At 36.0% G+C, this 17,883-nt stretch overlaps 1 protein-coding gene across 1 annotated transcript in view; it reads right to left on the bottom strand.

Annotated features, from left to right (window-relative positions):
- adamts3 (ADAM metallopeptidase with thrombospondin type 1 motif, 3) overlaps positions 1–17,883 on the bottom strand; it is a 270,315-nt gene that overhangs the window by 70,001 nt on the left and 182,431 nt on the right. Inside the window, exon 11 of the mRNA XM_059338163.1 lies at positions 2,222–2,335. Within this exon, the coding sequence (XP_059194146.1) occupies positions 2,222–2,335 (114 nt within the window). The remainder of the gene's footprint in view (positions 1–2,221; positions 2,336–17,883) is intronic.

Raw genomic sequence — 17,883 nt, 5'->3', positions numbered from 1 at the left:
ACAATTTATAATGGCAATAACAAAAATAATATAACAAAAATGAACATGATATAAAAGTGTATTTGTCTGTGAATTAGAATTTTAAAAAATTTGGCTTTTAAACATTTTATAGAGATGGAGTTCTTTGCCAGATGGGGAAAGTTTTTTATTCCACATATTAATGTAATGTTGATTTATTTGAGAGAAGTTTTCATTGTATATTATTTGTAATATGATGGTGGGAACACAGCTGTATATGTAACAGAGAGATGTTGTTACACTAGATCATGAACTTTTATTTTGATGTTTATTAGGAAAATACAGATAAGTTTTATTTTGAAGGCATGAATTGAGAATGTTGGATTTTGCATTTGTAAAGGGGTAACTTCCTGAGTTTATATTTCATTTTTAAAAAGGATTGTGATGCTAATATATGGTGAAATTATTTTCTGTGTCATTTGGATGTAAACAGAGGTAATTACATAGAAGTTTAAGTCAGTATTTTGCCCTGGTAGAAGTTATTTTCCCGCGTTGTGTTCGCTCTTTGTGTTTTGGGACCTTGAGAGCAAATGTATGTATTTCTCTGCTCCGCTATTTTATTTATTTCTGAGAACTGCAGCCTTACAAGTTCAGTGAAAATGCCTCACCAAAAATCACAGGCTAAAAAAGAAAAGTCGGGGTATAAATAACATGAAAATGACAGGAACAGAGAGCTCATGATCAAATTTCTGGCCCAAATAAAGTGTGAAGATGCAGCAGGTATGAGTGACAAGCTCACAGACAGAATATTAACCTGCTGCAGTCGGCTCAGATTCAAAGCTAGAGTGAACATGCAGTTATTAGAGGTGGGGGGAAAATCCATACATTTTTGCATGGAAATATTATATTGATTCATGGCCGCCAAGTATTGATATTTAGCCGTCAATATTTTTGCCGTTTTTGTTTTTTTCTGGAGGCCGTAGCATATGAAACTTACCATGGTCTGCTTTGAATATATATACTGATTTAAACATAAAAATAATATAAATTATACGTTTATTTGAAAGGGAAATTATTATCTTGATAGTGATGCAGTAAAAATGTGAGATTTAAGTATATTAAGACTAAAATATAACATTTCTTTATAATATTAAGTCTTAAATACACAAATCTTTGAATAGAGTTGTGAAACACTTTTAAATACATTGATAACAAAATCAATTTGAAAATGTTTTATTCACTGAAAACAAAATATAAAAGCTGAAAGTAGACAACAACATTATAGTTACTGCACTCTGTTTATGCATCACTATAAGAACCTTTTACAGCAAAACCAGAGTGCAGTAACTACATTTTTTGGGTCAAAGGTCAAATGAATCATCATGATTTTTGAGCATAAAAATGACATCGACAATTCATGTAGAAATAAGAGTCATATCACTTATCTACATGTAACCAATTTAGCTGGCCAGTTAAAACATGTTAAAATACGTTAAAGCAGTTTTTCTCAATTTAGAATATTCAGGACTATTTCAAGCTTTCTTGTCAAAAATGGGACAAATAATGCTCCCAATTAAATTCAAAAATTAATTACATTCACAATGATCAATTTGAATATTTCTGCATTCTGGGCCCCTAAAAGTCTTGGAACATTATAAATTGGGTGTTAGAGCGAGAGGTGGGTGTGGATAACCCTTTATCAGGCAAATAACTATATTTGGTAACTTCAGGTAATATTTCAAGAAAAAAGTTGCAAATTAACTAGACTAAAGTGGCAAATCTGCGCGAAAAAAGTCGCAGATTTACGAGAAAAAAGTGGGGAAAAAGCAACTTTTTTCTCCCAGATTCACCACTTTAAATCTCATATATCTGCATATTTTTTTTCTCATAGATTTGCCGCTTTAATCTCGTAAACTTTTTTCTCAAAATATTATTTTTGTATGTTTTTTTTTTTTTTTTACACATTCTGGCAGTATGTAATATCCTCCAATATTCTCTAGGGTCGAAATTTGGAATTTGCAAGTATTTCAATGAGTGTCCTATTAAGGGTTAAAGTGGTGAATCTGGGAGAAAAAAAGTTGCTTTTCTCCCAGTTTTTTCTCGTAAATCTGCGACTTTTTTCGCGCAGATTTATCACTTTAAATCTATTAAATCTGCAACTTTTTTTTCTTGTAGATTTGCCACTTTAATCTAGTAAATTTGCAACTTTTTTACGGATAAAGGGCCCTGCCCATAACTCCTGATGGCTAAAGGACAAACTTACTTTTCCAGGAGAGCACTCGGTCCCGTCCAGCGGCGGCCCTTTCTTGGTCTTGCAGAAGTACGGGTTGTCCGGGTGGCTGCACCAGAGCTGCTTACACGGGTCGAATGTACGAAACTGAAACACAGAAAAAAGAGGAAAACTGTGTGGTAAGTGAGCTGCATACTGCGTCTGAAAGCATGCAACAAATAGCTGCACTGCTCACATTGTGTGATAAAAAACCAAATATATTCAGGGTCACTGAATCACTGATTTCAAAGAAAAAAATCCAGCTGTGCCATTCAAACAGGCCTCTTAAAAGTTGCCCATTAATCCATAATAAAGCACTGTTATAAAGTCTAAAAGAAAAGGCTGATTCACTAACAGAGTATTAAGTATTCCCCAGTCAGTGTGCTGTGTATCTAACAGACAGCTGCCACCATGCAGACTTAATTGGTGTTCAAGTGTTTTGGGCTCGACTATCAGACACTAAAACTGAGCTGATTAGGAAGATTTTCTTGGGGAACAGTTTATCTTTAACCTCCTCTCCAGGGAAAGTGTTCAGACAGTTTTTTTTTTCTTTACAAGGACTATAACAGATCCGACTAATTTGAGAGAAATCAAAAATGCTGCCTGGAGCATCTCAAGAGGCTCTGTGAGCACCACGAGCCCTAGAATTAACTCTACGTTCTCTGGACAGGTTGAGAAGTGGCTCTCCACCTGGTCCACCTCTTTCCTTCTGAAGCTATTTCTCATCTGAAGCTCATTCAGACTGCAGCTGATACTGTTTGACACTGAACCAAGGGGAGAAAACAAATACTTTTACTTTGGCTCTCAATGAAGGCAGACACATTTTTCTTTTCTCCTTCTCCCCTCCCTTATCTTTCCTGCTTCGCTCCTCTCATCTTGTCTGGTCTACTGTCTTTTACTTTGAGAGACTCTCTCAGCACTGCTCTCCAAAACTAAAAATCATGGATTTGATCAACTGGTATCTCCTGCCGGGACATTCGCAGCTGGCTACACGATGGACGCCTGGGAGAGGTGATGTGCCGTGTGTCTGGCATTTCTTTCCGTGGAGGATATTGAAGACATCTACCTATTCTGAACCATGATTACAGGTCTTTTGCTGATTGGATTAGGCATTGCCCTGGTTTATCGAGGAATACAGTAAACGGTGACAGCTGTCCAAAGCCCCATCAGGCTGCCTGAGATGATTGAAGCGGTGGGCAGAGCTGTCAGCACTCAGACTGAGACTATAAACTACAATATGGATAACATCATGGAGACGCTGACGGCTTTGCAAAGGCAAATGGATCGATTCGGAGACCAGAATGGACAAGGAGAGTAGTCGTGAAAATTAAATACGGCCACCTTGCCGAAGCCCAAACAATCCCAATCTTTTCTGCTTTCGGCCCCTCAACCAGCTCTGGCCTCAAGGCCGCTGCTGGAACAACAACTCCCCTGAAGACCTCTGCAGTGAGACGCTCTTCACCCCCTCCCCACCTCCCACAGACACCTGCTGATTGTTGACTCTGTCTGGAACCTGACCAAGGCTGTCTCCATGGCAACTTACTGTGTTATCGCTATGACATTCCTGCAAACTGAGGCACTGACTGATTGGGATGCCAGGTGAGGCGATTCACCAGGCCAATACACACACAAACTTCTACATACACACACACACACGGACATATATACAGATATGCAATTACCCGTTCGCCGCTTCTCCATCCAAAGTTTGGTTTATTTACTTATTGCCTGTTAAGCGTCTTTGAGTCTTTAGAAAAGCGCTATATTAATAAAATGTATTACTATTATTATAAATAACTCTCCTGTAATCACATTACATAATAATTAACTTTTAGTGTATCCATACATTTTACATATTCATATTTTTACATAGTACCTCAAATGTGTAAAAAATTTTGGTTTCTAAATCACATATATAACTTGTCTGCCTTTATTGCGTGCTTATGCTTCAATTTATGCGTGTGATTATATTATCATTACTTATTTATTTATTTGCACAATAGAACTACAACAAGAGAATAAAAAGAGATTGTGCAGGTGAGATTCAAAAAAAAACTTCCACTGCTGCAGCAAAGACTTTTCTAAGCTGATTTTACTTTCTACCCAAACCTGATACTGTATAATATCAGTTATATAACTATCTCAGGCCAATATAGGCAAGTTATTGCTCATTTTTCCTGTCTACCTGGCAGCAGGATTACAGAAAAGTACTGTCTGGATTTGAATGAACCTTAGGGGAAGGGCATAGCCTGATCCAAGAATGAAACATTACATTTTTGAGTGGATCCGACTCACAGAGCGGATATATTTTCTTTCTGTTGGTGTCCATTAGGTGAATGTGACTTCACACAGAGACGAAGCGTGACGTACATTGAAACACCTGCTTAATGACGCATGTCGGGGTTCTGCCTCTGTCCAGTGATCCTATAATCTAGTCTGCGTGCATCAACTCTTCAGAAAAGCAGCAATTACTCTGCATCTGCTTTGGATCCTTTGTGCACATCCAGTCTACTGAACTTCGCCCACGTCGTTCGTCTGTGTGACACGAGTGCTACAGGCATCAATTTAATGCACGTCAAAGGACAAAGAGCTGCAGGATTGAGATGATGTTTAATAATAATAACTCCACCAAGCAGTTTACTTCACATTTATGAGAAATATAAGCTGGTCTTGTGGTCTTTTATGAGTTCTGTATGTACGTAATGTTTGGATGAGCCCAACAAAAATGTACTCTTTTTGGCTGAAAATGTCAGGATCCTAGTGTTTCTTCTTGTCTTGTCTTGTCTTTAATTTATTTATTTATTTTTTAAAAGTGCTTAGTTTTAGTTTAGTTTTTATTAGATTTAGTTTTTTTCTAATGGGCTATTTGTTGGGTGTTAGATTCAAAGAGGTCATAATACATTTTGCCTTTATATCCTTTGGTTTATTCATCTCAGTCTCAATAAGATTATTAACTCTCTTGAATTTTGGTTGGAGTGTAGACATCCCAGTCTCAGTAAACATATTCACCATGTGTTCCTGCAGGTTCACTAACCAGCAGCTGTTTAGTCTGAGCTAAATAAATACATTTCATATCAGCCAAAAAGGATTATGCAGTGTTCTCCTACATGTATTCTGCAGCCGCTGCTGGATTTTCAGCGCCGCAAAAAAAAGTGATTTGTAATATTATGGTTGTATTGAAGACTTTCACTTCAATATCAATATCAATATCATCAATTAGCCGCTAGCTTTCGCTAATGACCGAATTTCACCGCTTTCCCGCATTTCACAACAAAGAAATAAGAGTTATCAGAACTATTGTCCCTTGTTGTGAACCCCAACTTAAAGATATAAGTAACAACAACTCACCAACTTGTTTTTGAGCAGACAACTGGCTTCCTTTGTTGTGCTAACTTACATTATTGCCCTAGATGTCAATAATTTATATTTCCAAGTTTTACCAACTTAAATCACTGTTACAAGTGTTACAAAAAAATACAAGTTGGCTTTTTTGCAGTGTATTTATTTCTGACTATATTCTGTAACGTCTGGGATTTTCTCCTTCATTTCATGCTCATCTTCCAGTAAATTAAATCTTGTTTATGGAGGAGACGCCTGTTTGTACTAATAAATAAATGATTGCCAATTAGTATTTAGTCATTGATTTAGAACCGCTTCCCTTAATATGAGTTGAGAGTCAGAGGTAGAAACCTTGGCGAGGTAAATAAGACTCCCAGCCCGTCTGCTGCTTCTCTTTCTCCACTCTTGTTCAATTACTCAGGTGGTTGGCTCTTTGTTTGCAGAGGAACACGAGACAATTAGCTGGATTTAATGGCTTTTTTAAAACAATAAACAAACTAAGCTTGTGACACGTAAAGAATCCACTGGGCTCTGATGCACAATTACTGTACAGCGACCTCCATTACTCCTCATGCAGCTGACTGTGTTTTGTTTACACGAGGAGAAAATAGAGGAGTCGGGGAAAGAGGACGCTCAGCTCCTGTTAGTCCTTCAATTCAGGCTAACGAGGAGGACGACCTCCGCGTTTACAATATCCTCCTGCGTATCAATAGAGCTGCACAGTGGAAATATATATATATATATATAACCATATGTTAGTGATGACGATAAAAACAATTTTTTATAACTGCCGATCCTGACATCCTGTTGAACTCAAATTGTAGTGTATGTGTGTGTATATGTGTGTGTGTGTGTGTATGTGAGAGAGAGTGTCTGAGTGTGTGTACGTGTGTGTGTATGTGTGTGTCTGGATGTGTGAGAGAGTGTGAGAGTGTGTGAGTGTGTATGTGTGATTGCGTGAGAGTGTGTATGTGTGTGTGTGTGTGTGTGTGTGTGTGTATGTGCATATGTGCATGTGTGTGTATGTGTGTGTGTGTGAGACAGAGTGTGTGTATGTGCATATGTGTATGTGTGTGTGCATGTGCGTATGTGTGTGCGTGTGTATGTTTGTGTGAGAATGTGTGTGTATGTGTGTGTGTGTGTGTATGTGTGCATGTGTGTGCGTGTATGTGTGTGTGTATGTGTATGTGAGTGCATATGTGCATGTGTGTGTGTGTGTGTGTGTCCGTGTGTGTGCATATGTGCGTGTGTATGTGTGTGTCCGTGTGTGTGTGTATGTGCATATGTGTGTGTGTGTGTGTGTGTGTGTGTGCATATATGTGTGTGTGTGTGTGTGTGTGTGTGTGTGTGTGTGTGGGCAGTGTTAGTATAAATATTGTGTGGTTGTAATGTTTCTCGGCTGCAGCAGCAAGTGTTCAGTGATTGTGGATCCCAGATAGTTTGAAAGGAAACAGGAACCTGTTGGTGAAATGCTAAATCAAGTATAAAATCAATGCATACTTTAGGTTTAGCCTCCACACTGCAAACAAACAAACAAACAAACAAACAAACAAACAAACAAACAAACCCTGCCTTAACAATTCACAGCCTCTACACTGGAAAAAAATGTCTGTAGATTTTACGGTGAAAAACTGCTAAACCATGACAGTAAAAGACCGTAAAATGATAAATTCAGTTTTAGTAACAATGAAACACCGTAAATGTATATATCAGCCAAAACAGTATTTTTTACAGTTTTAAAAAAAACCAACTTTACTCTACTGTAAAGTACACTGGCAATATACTGTAATATATATACAAGCCATCACTGTAATTTTTGCATTTATTTTTCTCACTGTTAAATGTACTAAACATCATATCTCTAACAAAAATATACTGTAACATTTAATGGTAAAATCTTTAATTTATGCAGCATTTATAAAGTATTTTCTTGTCAATTATATGGCAAAACAGTGTTTCTTTTGATGGAAAAACTTTTTATTTATATGGTAAAAAATGGAATAAAATGGCAATCTTAAACGTGAAATCAACAGTGCTAATATCATTTTACCGTAATATTGAAAAAAAGTTCTACCTTATTTTATTACGGTAAAGTTCTGGCAACCACAGCTGCTGTTTTTTTTTACCGTAAAAACAACAGTTGGTTTTTTTTTTACAGTGTATATACCCAGAATGCTAAATTTGATGCAATCTGTCTGTGCATGTATCAATATTTGCAGCAGCTGAACTGTAAATTTCAATTTCTACAGAATATTGAGCTTCTTCCTTTTGCATTTTGTAACCGACCCAGCAAGGATATCTAAACAAATCCAAAGCAGTGATTTGTTTTTTCTTTTGCCTGCAACCAACTATACAATTTCTGTTATCACATGAATACACGAGGTCTGCTTTCATAAGGCAATCATCTTTGAAATTGCCTTGTATTAATCCGCACAAATGGACAAATACATATACCTGTACGCTGCAATCCCTTTTCTCATTTCTTCTTTCATTCTGCAACGTTTCTACAACAAAATGGACTTCCTAAAACCTGGTTCACTTTATTTTATTTCTCTCATAAGGCTTCTCAATGTTTGCTGTTACATTAAAAATGAGACAAGCAGATCCCTGAAATATGTGCTGGTGATAAATCATATCAATGAGTGCATATTTCTGTGATTTTATTTCAGTATTTCCAAAGAGAAAAAGCAACTAGGAGGGCTGTCTTTTTATGTCTGCATGGATCAGGTGATACATTTATGTTTAGTTTGTCGGGTTGTCAAAAGTATCGATACTTAAATGTTGTATCCGGATACGATACGCATTTTCAAAAGTATCGATCCAACAACTTATTAAGCAGCTAAACCATACAACCTCAAAATATTGTTCTAATTGTTATTGTTTATCGTATTTATTTATTTTTTTCACTACCTCAGACCTGAAGCTTGTTATCATAGTTGCAGTTTCTTTTTGCACAACTGTTTTTTATTATAAATATTTAACCTGTGGTTCTGTTCATTATTACATGTTGCATTTTTGTCTGAAATGTCCTGTTTTGCATGAAAAACAACTAAAAGATCATCAAATTAGTTGCTTATAATCACTTATTTTCTATTAGTTGATTAACAGACTACTACTTTAAGCTGTAATTTTACATTTTTATATGTTTTGGGTGCAAAAAATTCAATTAGAAAAGTAACTACAGCCCTCAGATAAACACAGTGGAGTAAAAACTATAATACTTCCCTCTGAAATGTCATGTTTTGCATGAAAAACAACTAAAAGATCATCAAATTATTTGTTGAAATACAATCATACAACCTCAAAATATTGTTCTAATTGTTATTGTTTATTGTATTTATTTATTTTTTGCACTACCTCAGACCTGAAGCTTGTTATCATAGTTGCAGTTTCTTTTTGCACAACTGTTTTTATTATAAATATAAAAACCTGTGGTTCTGTTAATTTTGACATGTTGCATTTTTCTTGTTAATAAAAATATTTCTGTTAAATTTTGGGGGTCTTTGTTTTTATCCTTGTGGTATCAAAAATAGTATCGAGTGTCGAATATTTTCCTGAGTATCGGTATCGAGTTTGTGTATATGAACAGATGTGGCTTTGCAGCATTGAAGCTAAGTGAATTTGATGCTCCTGCTGATTTCATAGAATTAAAAACAAAATCAGATTATAGCCCATAAAATCCAAGGAGGATGCTGTCATCAGGTCCATGTTAAGAACTGGAGTCACCTCAGAGCTCTACTGCAGGAGAGTGAATACTAAAGTCTTTAAATTTAAATCACTTCATTCCCTCTTCCCTTTGGTATAATTTGCCAACAGTGAAATAAAAAACGAGCTGTGTGACTGCCAGCCTTCTCACCTGGTAATCTCAGTATTAGGAGATCATTACAGTCATTTCACATGGCTTTTAGGGGGATTTCTGCTTCCAGCCCGCCTCAGTGAAAGAAGCACAACACTGTAATAAATTATTCTGTAGTCATTTCATTTTACTTAAAGGAACACTCCACCGTTTTTTCATATTAAAACATGTTATTCGGTCAAGTAAGACGAGTTGATACAGACCTCTTGCGTCTCAATGCGTGCACTCAATCGCCCTGGCGCGCGGCGCCACTTGGCTAGCACTTAGCTTAGCCCAGTTCATTCATTAGGATCCAAACAGATGGACAGTTAGAAGCGACCAAACTCCTCCACGTTTTCCCTATTTAAATACAGCTACACGAGTAGTTAAACGACCAAGTATGGCGACACAAAATAAAACGTGGCGCTTTTCGAAGCGGATAAAAAGGAGAACTATAATGTATGGCGGAATAGCACTTGGGAGCACTTCGACTCGGCGCAGTAATATCATCACTCCTGACGGAAGTGAGAGGGAGCGGAAGTGATGATATTACTGCGCCGAGTCGAAGTGCTCCCAAGTGCTTCGAAAAGCGCCACGTTTTATTTTGTGTCGCCATACTTGGTCGTTTAACTACTCGTGTAGCTGTATTTAAATAGGGAAAACGTGGAGGAGTTTGGTCGCTTCTAACTGTCCATCTGTTTGGATCCTAATGAATGAACTGGGCTAAGCTAAGTGCTAGCCAAGTAGCTCCGCGCGCCAGGGCGATTGAGTGCACGCATTGAGACGCAAGAGGTCTGTATCAACTCGTCTTACTTGACAGAATAACATGTTTTAATATGAAAAAACGGCGGAGTGTTCCTTTAATATATTTGATAAAATGTATTAAATATAAATGCGTCCTTGATTTTGAGGTAGTTGTTTAAGTAACTTTAATATAAAAATGTTTGAGACAGAATCTACTTATTTTGATCACGTTAAATATAATCTTTATGTATTTGTAATTCTAAATCAAGAGAATTTTGAATGAATCCAACACAATAGAATTAGTTTTTTGTTGACAGGCACTTCCTGTTAAGTTGTTATTAACTCAACTAGTAACATAGTCAGATTGAATTAAAAATATTGCGTGCAAGCTGTTGCCTCAATTTTATTGACAAGCTATTGTTTATCTTTTTTTACAGTGAATAAACCAAATCATCATCCTAAATAGAGTTATAACACGATGTGTTAACCATTGACTAACAGACAATCAATCAGCTGACAGATCTTTATCTGGTCACAATGGAGCCTTGTGGTGGTTCAGGCTGCCACAAAAACCATTTTATAACCACATATTCCATTTATTATCCAATTACAGATGTCTTATCTGAGACACTGAACTGTCTTTAAACATGTGGCACTGATTCTAGCTCCATATAATACATTTTACTATTTATTTCCACAATACTGGAGTTTGTTGTCGTGGCTCTGCACATGTGATCAATCAATGGAAAAGCTTGACTCAGACTGGACCTGAATCCCATAAATCCCCTCAGTATATGAACATATTTAATGAAACATATGACTAAATGTCAGTAAAGCCCAAGACGAAAAAAGACACAAAAATGACCAAAAAAGACACAAAATGTCTAGAAAAATAGACACAAAATGACCATAAAAGACACAGAAGAAACAAAATGACAAAAAAGAGACAGAATGACCAAAAAAAGACACAGCAACAGACACAAAATGACCAAAATTGACACAAAATGACAAAAAAAAGACGCAAAATAACAAAAAAAGACACAACCACAGACACAAAATTACCAAAAAAGACACAAAAAAGACACAAAATGACAAAAAAAGACACAAAATAACTAACAAAAAAGACACAAAAACAGACACAAAATGACCAAAAAGGACACAGAAAAAGACACAGAAAAACACAAAAAGGACTCAAAAACGGAAAAAAATAGTCCAAGACTCCATAGAGTTAATAACCTAGTATAGAAATATCATGATCTACAATTTATAAGAATCTAAACCTGATTATATAGTTTCATTTTTGTTTTTTATGTTATTTAAGTTAAAAACTTGATTTCTGTTTCATGACAAATCAGATTTACAGGTTACACTTAAATAAGGACACTGATGTCCGAATTTTACTATTTATTTCCACAATATTGGAGTTTGTTGTCGTGGCTCTGCACATGTGATCAATCAATGGAAAAGCTTGACTCAGACTGGACCTGAATCCCTCTAATCCCCTCAGTATATGAACATATTTAATGAAACATACAACTAAATGTCAGTAAAGCCCAAGACGACAGTGGTTGACCTGCTGACAGCAGCTGTGGTGCTGTGGTTGGTGTATGGAGCTAGAATCAGCACCACATGTTTAAAGTGTCACACAGTTCAGTGTCTCAGATAAGACATCTGTAATTGGATAATAAATGGAATATGTGGTTATAAAATGTTTTTGTGGCAGCCTGAACCACCACAAGGCTCCATTGTGACCAGATAAAGATCTGTCAGCTGATTATTGTCTGTTAGACACTGGTTAACAAATATTGCAGTTTAATAACCTAATATATATACACTACCGGTCAAAAGTTTTAGAACACCCCAATTTTTCCAGTTTTTTATTGAAATTCAAGCAGTTCAAGTCAAATGAACAGCTTGAAAGGGTCCAAAGGTAAGTGGTGAACTGCCAGAGGTAAATAAAAAAAGGTAAGCTTAACCAAAACTGAAAAATAATGTACATTTCAGAATTATACAAGTACGGTAGGCCTTTTTCAGGGAACAAGAAGTGGATTAACAACTTAACTCTATGGGGTCTTGGGCTGTTTTGTCCAATTTTGAATTATTTTCATGTCTTTGTAAGTAATTTTGTGTCTTTTTTTGGTCATTTTGTGTCTTTTTTAGTCATTTTGTGTCTTTTTTAGTCATTTTGTGTCTTTTTTTGGTCATTTTGTGTCTTTTCTTTAGTCCTTTAGTCCAACATAAAAGGTGATTTTGAATCTTTTTTTTTACTTTCAAAACACTATCATGCTCAATAAAGAATTTTAAATGTTGCAAATGTGCATTCATTTCAGAGTACACTGAGACATTAAACTGCATAATTTTCAATTAAATTCTGGGAAAGTTGGTGTGTTCTAAAACTTTTGACCAGTAGTGTATATAAATCTGATTATATAGGATTGATTTTTAGTTTTGGCGTTCCTTCATTTAAAAACTTGTGTTTTCTCTAAACCAAGAGAATAGCAAAAAATTAAAAAAACATTGGTGAATCCTAGAAATCAATGTGTACTAACAGAAAAAGAACAAACCGGTATTCTAACATAAATTAGAGGAAACAGTTGATAAATAATTTCCTGCATGAGGCTTCCTGTGTCATAATCAAACAGATTGAACTCACTGATGATTAGTTTACATCAAGACATGATCTGCAGTTATCTTCTTGTGTTTGCTCACCTTTGCTGTGTCTGTCCTGGTTAATAACAGTTCTCAGTAAGGACACTGATGTCACAATTTACTATTTATTTCCACAATATTGGAGTTTGCTGTCGTGGCTCTGCACATGTGATGGTGTGGAGCAGATCGATCGATCAAGTTCAGCCACTGTCGTCTTGGACTGTATTGACATTTAGTTATATGTTTCATTAAAAATGTTCATATCCATCAAATACTGAGGGGATTAGAGGGATTCAGGTCCAGTCTGAGTCAAGCTTTTCCATTGATTGATCACATGGGCAGAGCCACAACAACAAACTCCAGTATTGTGGAAATAAATAGTAAAATTCTGACATCAGTGTCCTTATTTAAGTGTAACCTGTAAATCTGATTTGTCATGAAACAGAAGTTTTTAACTTAAATAACATAAAAAACAAAAATGAAACTATATAATCAGATTTAGATTCTTATAAATTGTAGATCATGATATTTATATACTAGGTTATTAACTCTATGGAGTCTTGGACTATTTTTTCCATTTTTGAGTCCTTTTCATGATTTTTGTGTTTTTCTGTGTCTTTTTCTGTGTCCTTTTTGGTCATTTTGTGTCTGTTTTTGTGTCTTTTTTTGTTATTTTGTGTCTTTTTTGTCATTTTGTGTCTTTTTTTGTCATTTTGTGTCTGTTGTTGTCTTTTTTGTCATTTTGTTTCTTCTGTGTCTTTTATGGTCATTTTGTGTCTATTTTTCTAGACATTTTGTGTCTTTTTTGGTCATTTTTGTGTCTTTTTTTGACGTCATGAAGAAGTCGTGCTCCGGCACTGCACAGCCACGGCAGCAAACTCCAATATTGTGGAAATAAATAGTAAAATTTATCATTACATCATTTTGTGTCTGTTTTTGTGTCTTTTTTATTAGTTATTTTGTGTCTTTTTTGTAATTTTGTGTCTTTTTTGTGTCTTTTTTTGTCATTTTGTGTCTGTTGTTGTGTATTTTTTTGGTCATTTTGTCTCTTTTTTGTCATTTTGTTTCTTCTGTGTCTTTTATGGTCATTTTGTGTCTATTTTTCTAGACATTTTGTGTCTTTTTTGGTCATTTTTGTGTCTTTTTTTCACGTCATGAAGAAGTCGTGCGCTGCACAGCCACGGCAACAAACTCCAATATTGTGGAAATAAATAGTAAAATTCTGACATCAGTGTCCTTATTTAAGTGTAACCTGTAAATCTGATTTGTCATGAAACAGAAAGCAATCTATGAACAAATGTCTATAATTTAGGAGAGTGTTGCTGTCATGAGGCCCGTTGCTTCATATTGTCAAGCGCTCTAATTGTGTTACATTGATTAGATGAATTGATTGATGGATCCTATTAGAGGACACAGCCAGCGACAACATCTGATGAACTGCAGCTTCCTACAGACAACATGAATTATAAAAAGACTCGAAGCTTAATATTGAGACCAAAAACTAATTAGGAAAATGTTTACTGAGGCAATAAATCAAGTGAGAAGTATTGGTAATTTTCTCATAAACGTCAAGACAATCAAACGTCTTATTGCCGACAGTGGAGTGGCAAAAGTCAAATTCATTTGTTAATATTCTGGAGTCCATGAAAGCACCAGCACATTACTTCTCCTTCATTCTACGTCTTCATGACGTCACAATATAAAACCGAAGCAACATCGAGCCTAGTTTTTGATTGATGGTGACAGTAAAAAGAAGAGATTTCATATATTTAGTATAAAAAAGTTTAAAAAAAATAGATGTAATCCTCATTTTACCTTTTTTTATATTATATTTGCAACCATTTTTCAACATTTGGAAACTTTAACTTTATCTATGCACTTTATTCCTATGACTAAAACTAATTTGCACATGTATTTCAGGCACTTTATGTATTTGCACTCAGCAGTTTTTCGTCTCCATGTGAAGTGATCTTACATATTTGACTCGATTTAAAATTCTTCATTGAGGATGAAAATTATTGAAAAAATATGTATATAATTTTTAAAATCTGATTTTTTTATTGGGGTTTTTTTTGTTTCTTTTGGGCTCAAAATGTTGATCCAATAAGTCAAAGTGGAAAAATAATTATCAGCTCATAAAGGTGAGGTTGTGCTGAAAAAACTGATACAAACATCACGGCATGGTAAAGATTTTTTAAGTGGCAGAATGAAAACCGACAAGATAGCCGAAGACTCCAAAGGGTTAATAAGTGACTTTGTGTTGTGTTATTTATTATGTGAGGTTGGAGCTGCAGAAACAAGGCGAGCCTTCATAGAGGCAGCTGATATCTGCAGACCTGACTAATTGGTGATTAGTGCAATTTGAGGTGCTAAAAGTGAATCAATTATATTTGTATTGCATTATAATTAACATGACAGTGAGCATGCACTGGCTGCTGGGTTAGCCTATGTATAATCATAATCAATTAAGCATGAATCAATACTAATTATATTATGAATATTAGAAACATTCACTGGAAATAAACATTGTGTTCTTCTGTCGTGTTGGACTCTTCAGAACAGATCCAGCAGAGATATTTACAGCAGTTTGAATAAAAATCAGTGAGGAGTGACTTATTCATTTGACAGTGTGAGAGGGTGAGAAGGCTAATGGCCACGAGTGGAAGTTAAACAAGTTAATTCACTTTAGTGCTTCAGCTCTTAAGTACAGCAGTAGAGTAAATGTACTTAATAGTACTTCACTTAAGGATTGTTATGTTACGCTTTTATTTATATCTCTACTACGGGACTTTTAAATAGAAAATGTTCTACTTTTCATTCCAGTTATGGTGACAAGTTGCTCAACAGATTATCATCATCATGCAAATCATGATCCGTTTCTAAACGATGATGCATTATAGGTTTTAATTTGTATATCAATTAGTTATAATTAGCTTCAACTGGACCAGGCGGCAACCTCCTGATCTGAGCAGGGAGGCAAACCAGGAAGTGCCTAAAGCTGCATTCTACTGAAAATTCCAGCAGGGGGCGCTAAGTGTGGCTGCAGAAGCATTTGGGTCCATTCATTTCAATACAAAATGAAGAAAGAAAACTTCTCACTTGATTTATTACCTCAGAAATGTTTTTTAGAACAACACTATGGTCTCAATCACTAGTAAAAAATCTTCTTCAAGACAATCTGATGTTAATAGTGTAAATAATGGCCCCATTTAGAAGAAAACAGAAGATAAAGAATCGTATGATTTGGGGCGGGGCTACCTTTGATTGACAGGTCACTAACAAGGCTCAAAACGAGGCAGAGTTGCTGGAGGAACCTGACGTGGCCAGTTCCTCTTTTTCATCAAACTCACAAACCTCCAGCTGAGGCTGGGCTAACTGCAAGGACCTTTAACTCAATTAGTTTTTCTAGGACTTTATTTTTGATATCCATTTTAACACCATATTTTTGTGCAGTGATGTCAAAATGTGCCGCAATACAGAGCAAATCATCTTTGCGACATGAATCAAGTTTTTCAAAACTGGGATCATCAATAGAGTTCTCTAAATTAAAGCTAACACAGACACGCCAAGGAGTCGCTCTTCATTTTTCTCACACTTCTTCTACCAGTTAATAGCTTTGGAAAAAAAGATGACTGCTGAAGTTTTATCATATCCTGAGCTGATGAAGAAAAAGTAAATTGACCTACAAAGTGGCTGGACTGAGAAGATTATCACATATAATAAGGACCAAAAACTGCTCTTCAGTATAATTTGACAAAAGAGCAAATTGGGACCAAATCTCTCTGGGTCGACTGAGATTAACATCAGGAGGGTTTTAAAGCTCAGACAGAGCAAACTGACCAAACTTTCCTGTCGGATACAAAAGGCTTTCTAAGAAATGTCGAGCCTGATTTTAAGTCAAGAGCTTTGTCGATGCGAGGTGACTCATCCCCTGTAAGATCCTGATAAATGACAGAAAGTGCTCCTGTTGAAGGGCCATGATGCTTCCTGCATGACAATTACACAGTCAATTCCACACCAGGAGCTTTCAAACTTTACTCACTTTTCAAGCTTGGATGAAAAACTTCCTCTTCAAAAGAACTCCTTCTAAACATTCGTTATCATTTTGTCAAATATCTGACAAAATAAAGGCTGAAAATGTAACTGTAAAAAAGTTGTAATAGATAAACTGATAGAACTTTTTATTTCTGTTAGATCAAGGCTTTAATTAGGAAATATGACATCAATTATAAGCCAGGGTAGATCAAAGTGACCAGTAAAAGAAGAAGAAAGGTTGCACTGATGACAGAAAATAGTGAATGAATATTTATCAGCGTGCCATCTGCAGAGAACTAGCAGGATAACAGGTGTGACTCAGGTAAATTCAGCAGATGTCTCGTTTGAAGAGCTCACTAATCCAGCGTCTGATTCTGCTTGTACCAGTCTGCTCATATTTCAAAGTTAGTTTGTGGGAAGGTGGTCGTTATCATCTCCTGCACGTCTTTCTGTTAAAATCTCACCAGATCTCCGCTCTTCTTCATCTGATCTTTGAGAGGGAATGGATTCTAGGCCTGTCACAATAATTACTATATCGACTTATTGTTCAATATATAAAAATGGACACGATAGTTTTTTTCTGGACTCAATATATTGTCATTTACATGCGTGAGTTTTTGCGCTTTTTTGTGTTGTGTATAAAGTCAGAAAAAAACCTAAATAACTTAAAAAAGACACAAAATGACACAAAAAAAGACACAAAATGACCACAAAAAAAGACTGCGATTGGCCCGCGGGCCGCTAGTTTGAGACCCATGATCTAAATCCAACAGTTTCTCACTGCACATTGATAATAACAGCCCTGTCCATCCCTCCCCTCAGGTCAAAGGTCTGGGCATCATCCTGGACAGCCCCCTCTCCTTCACAGCCCATATCAATAACATCACCCCATCTGCATACTTTCATCTTCGCAATATCAATCTCCTTCGCCCGTTTCTCTCCCATAATAGCACCTCCATACTGGTCAACACCCTTGTCACATCCTGACTCCATTACTGTAATACTCTTCTACATGGTCTGCCACAGAAATCCCTCAATAAACTGCAATTAGTCC

Source organism: Centropristis striata, chromosome 7 (genome assembly GCF_030273125.1).
Source record: "Centropristis striata isolate RG_2023a ecotype Rhode Island chromosome 7, C.striata_1.0, whole genome shotgun sequence".
Classification (NCBI taxonomy): Eukaryota; Metazoa; Chordata; class Actinopteri; order Perciformes; family Serranidae; genus Centropristis; species Centropristis striata.
This window is presented reverse-complemented; position numbering and strand designations above follow the sequence as displayed.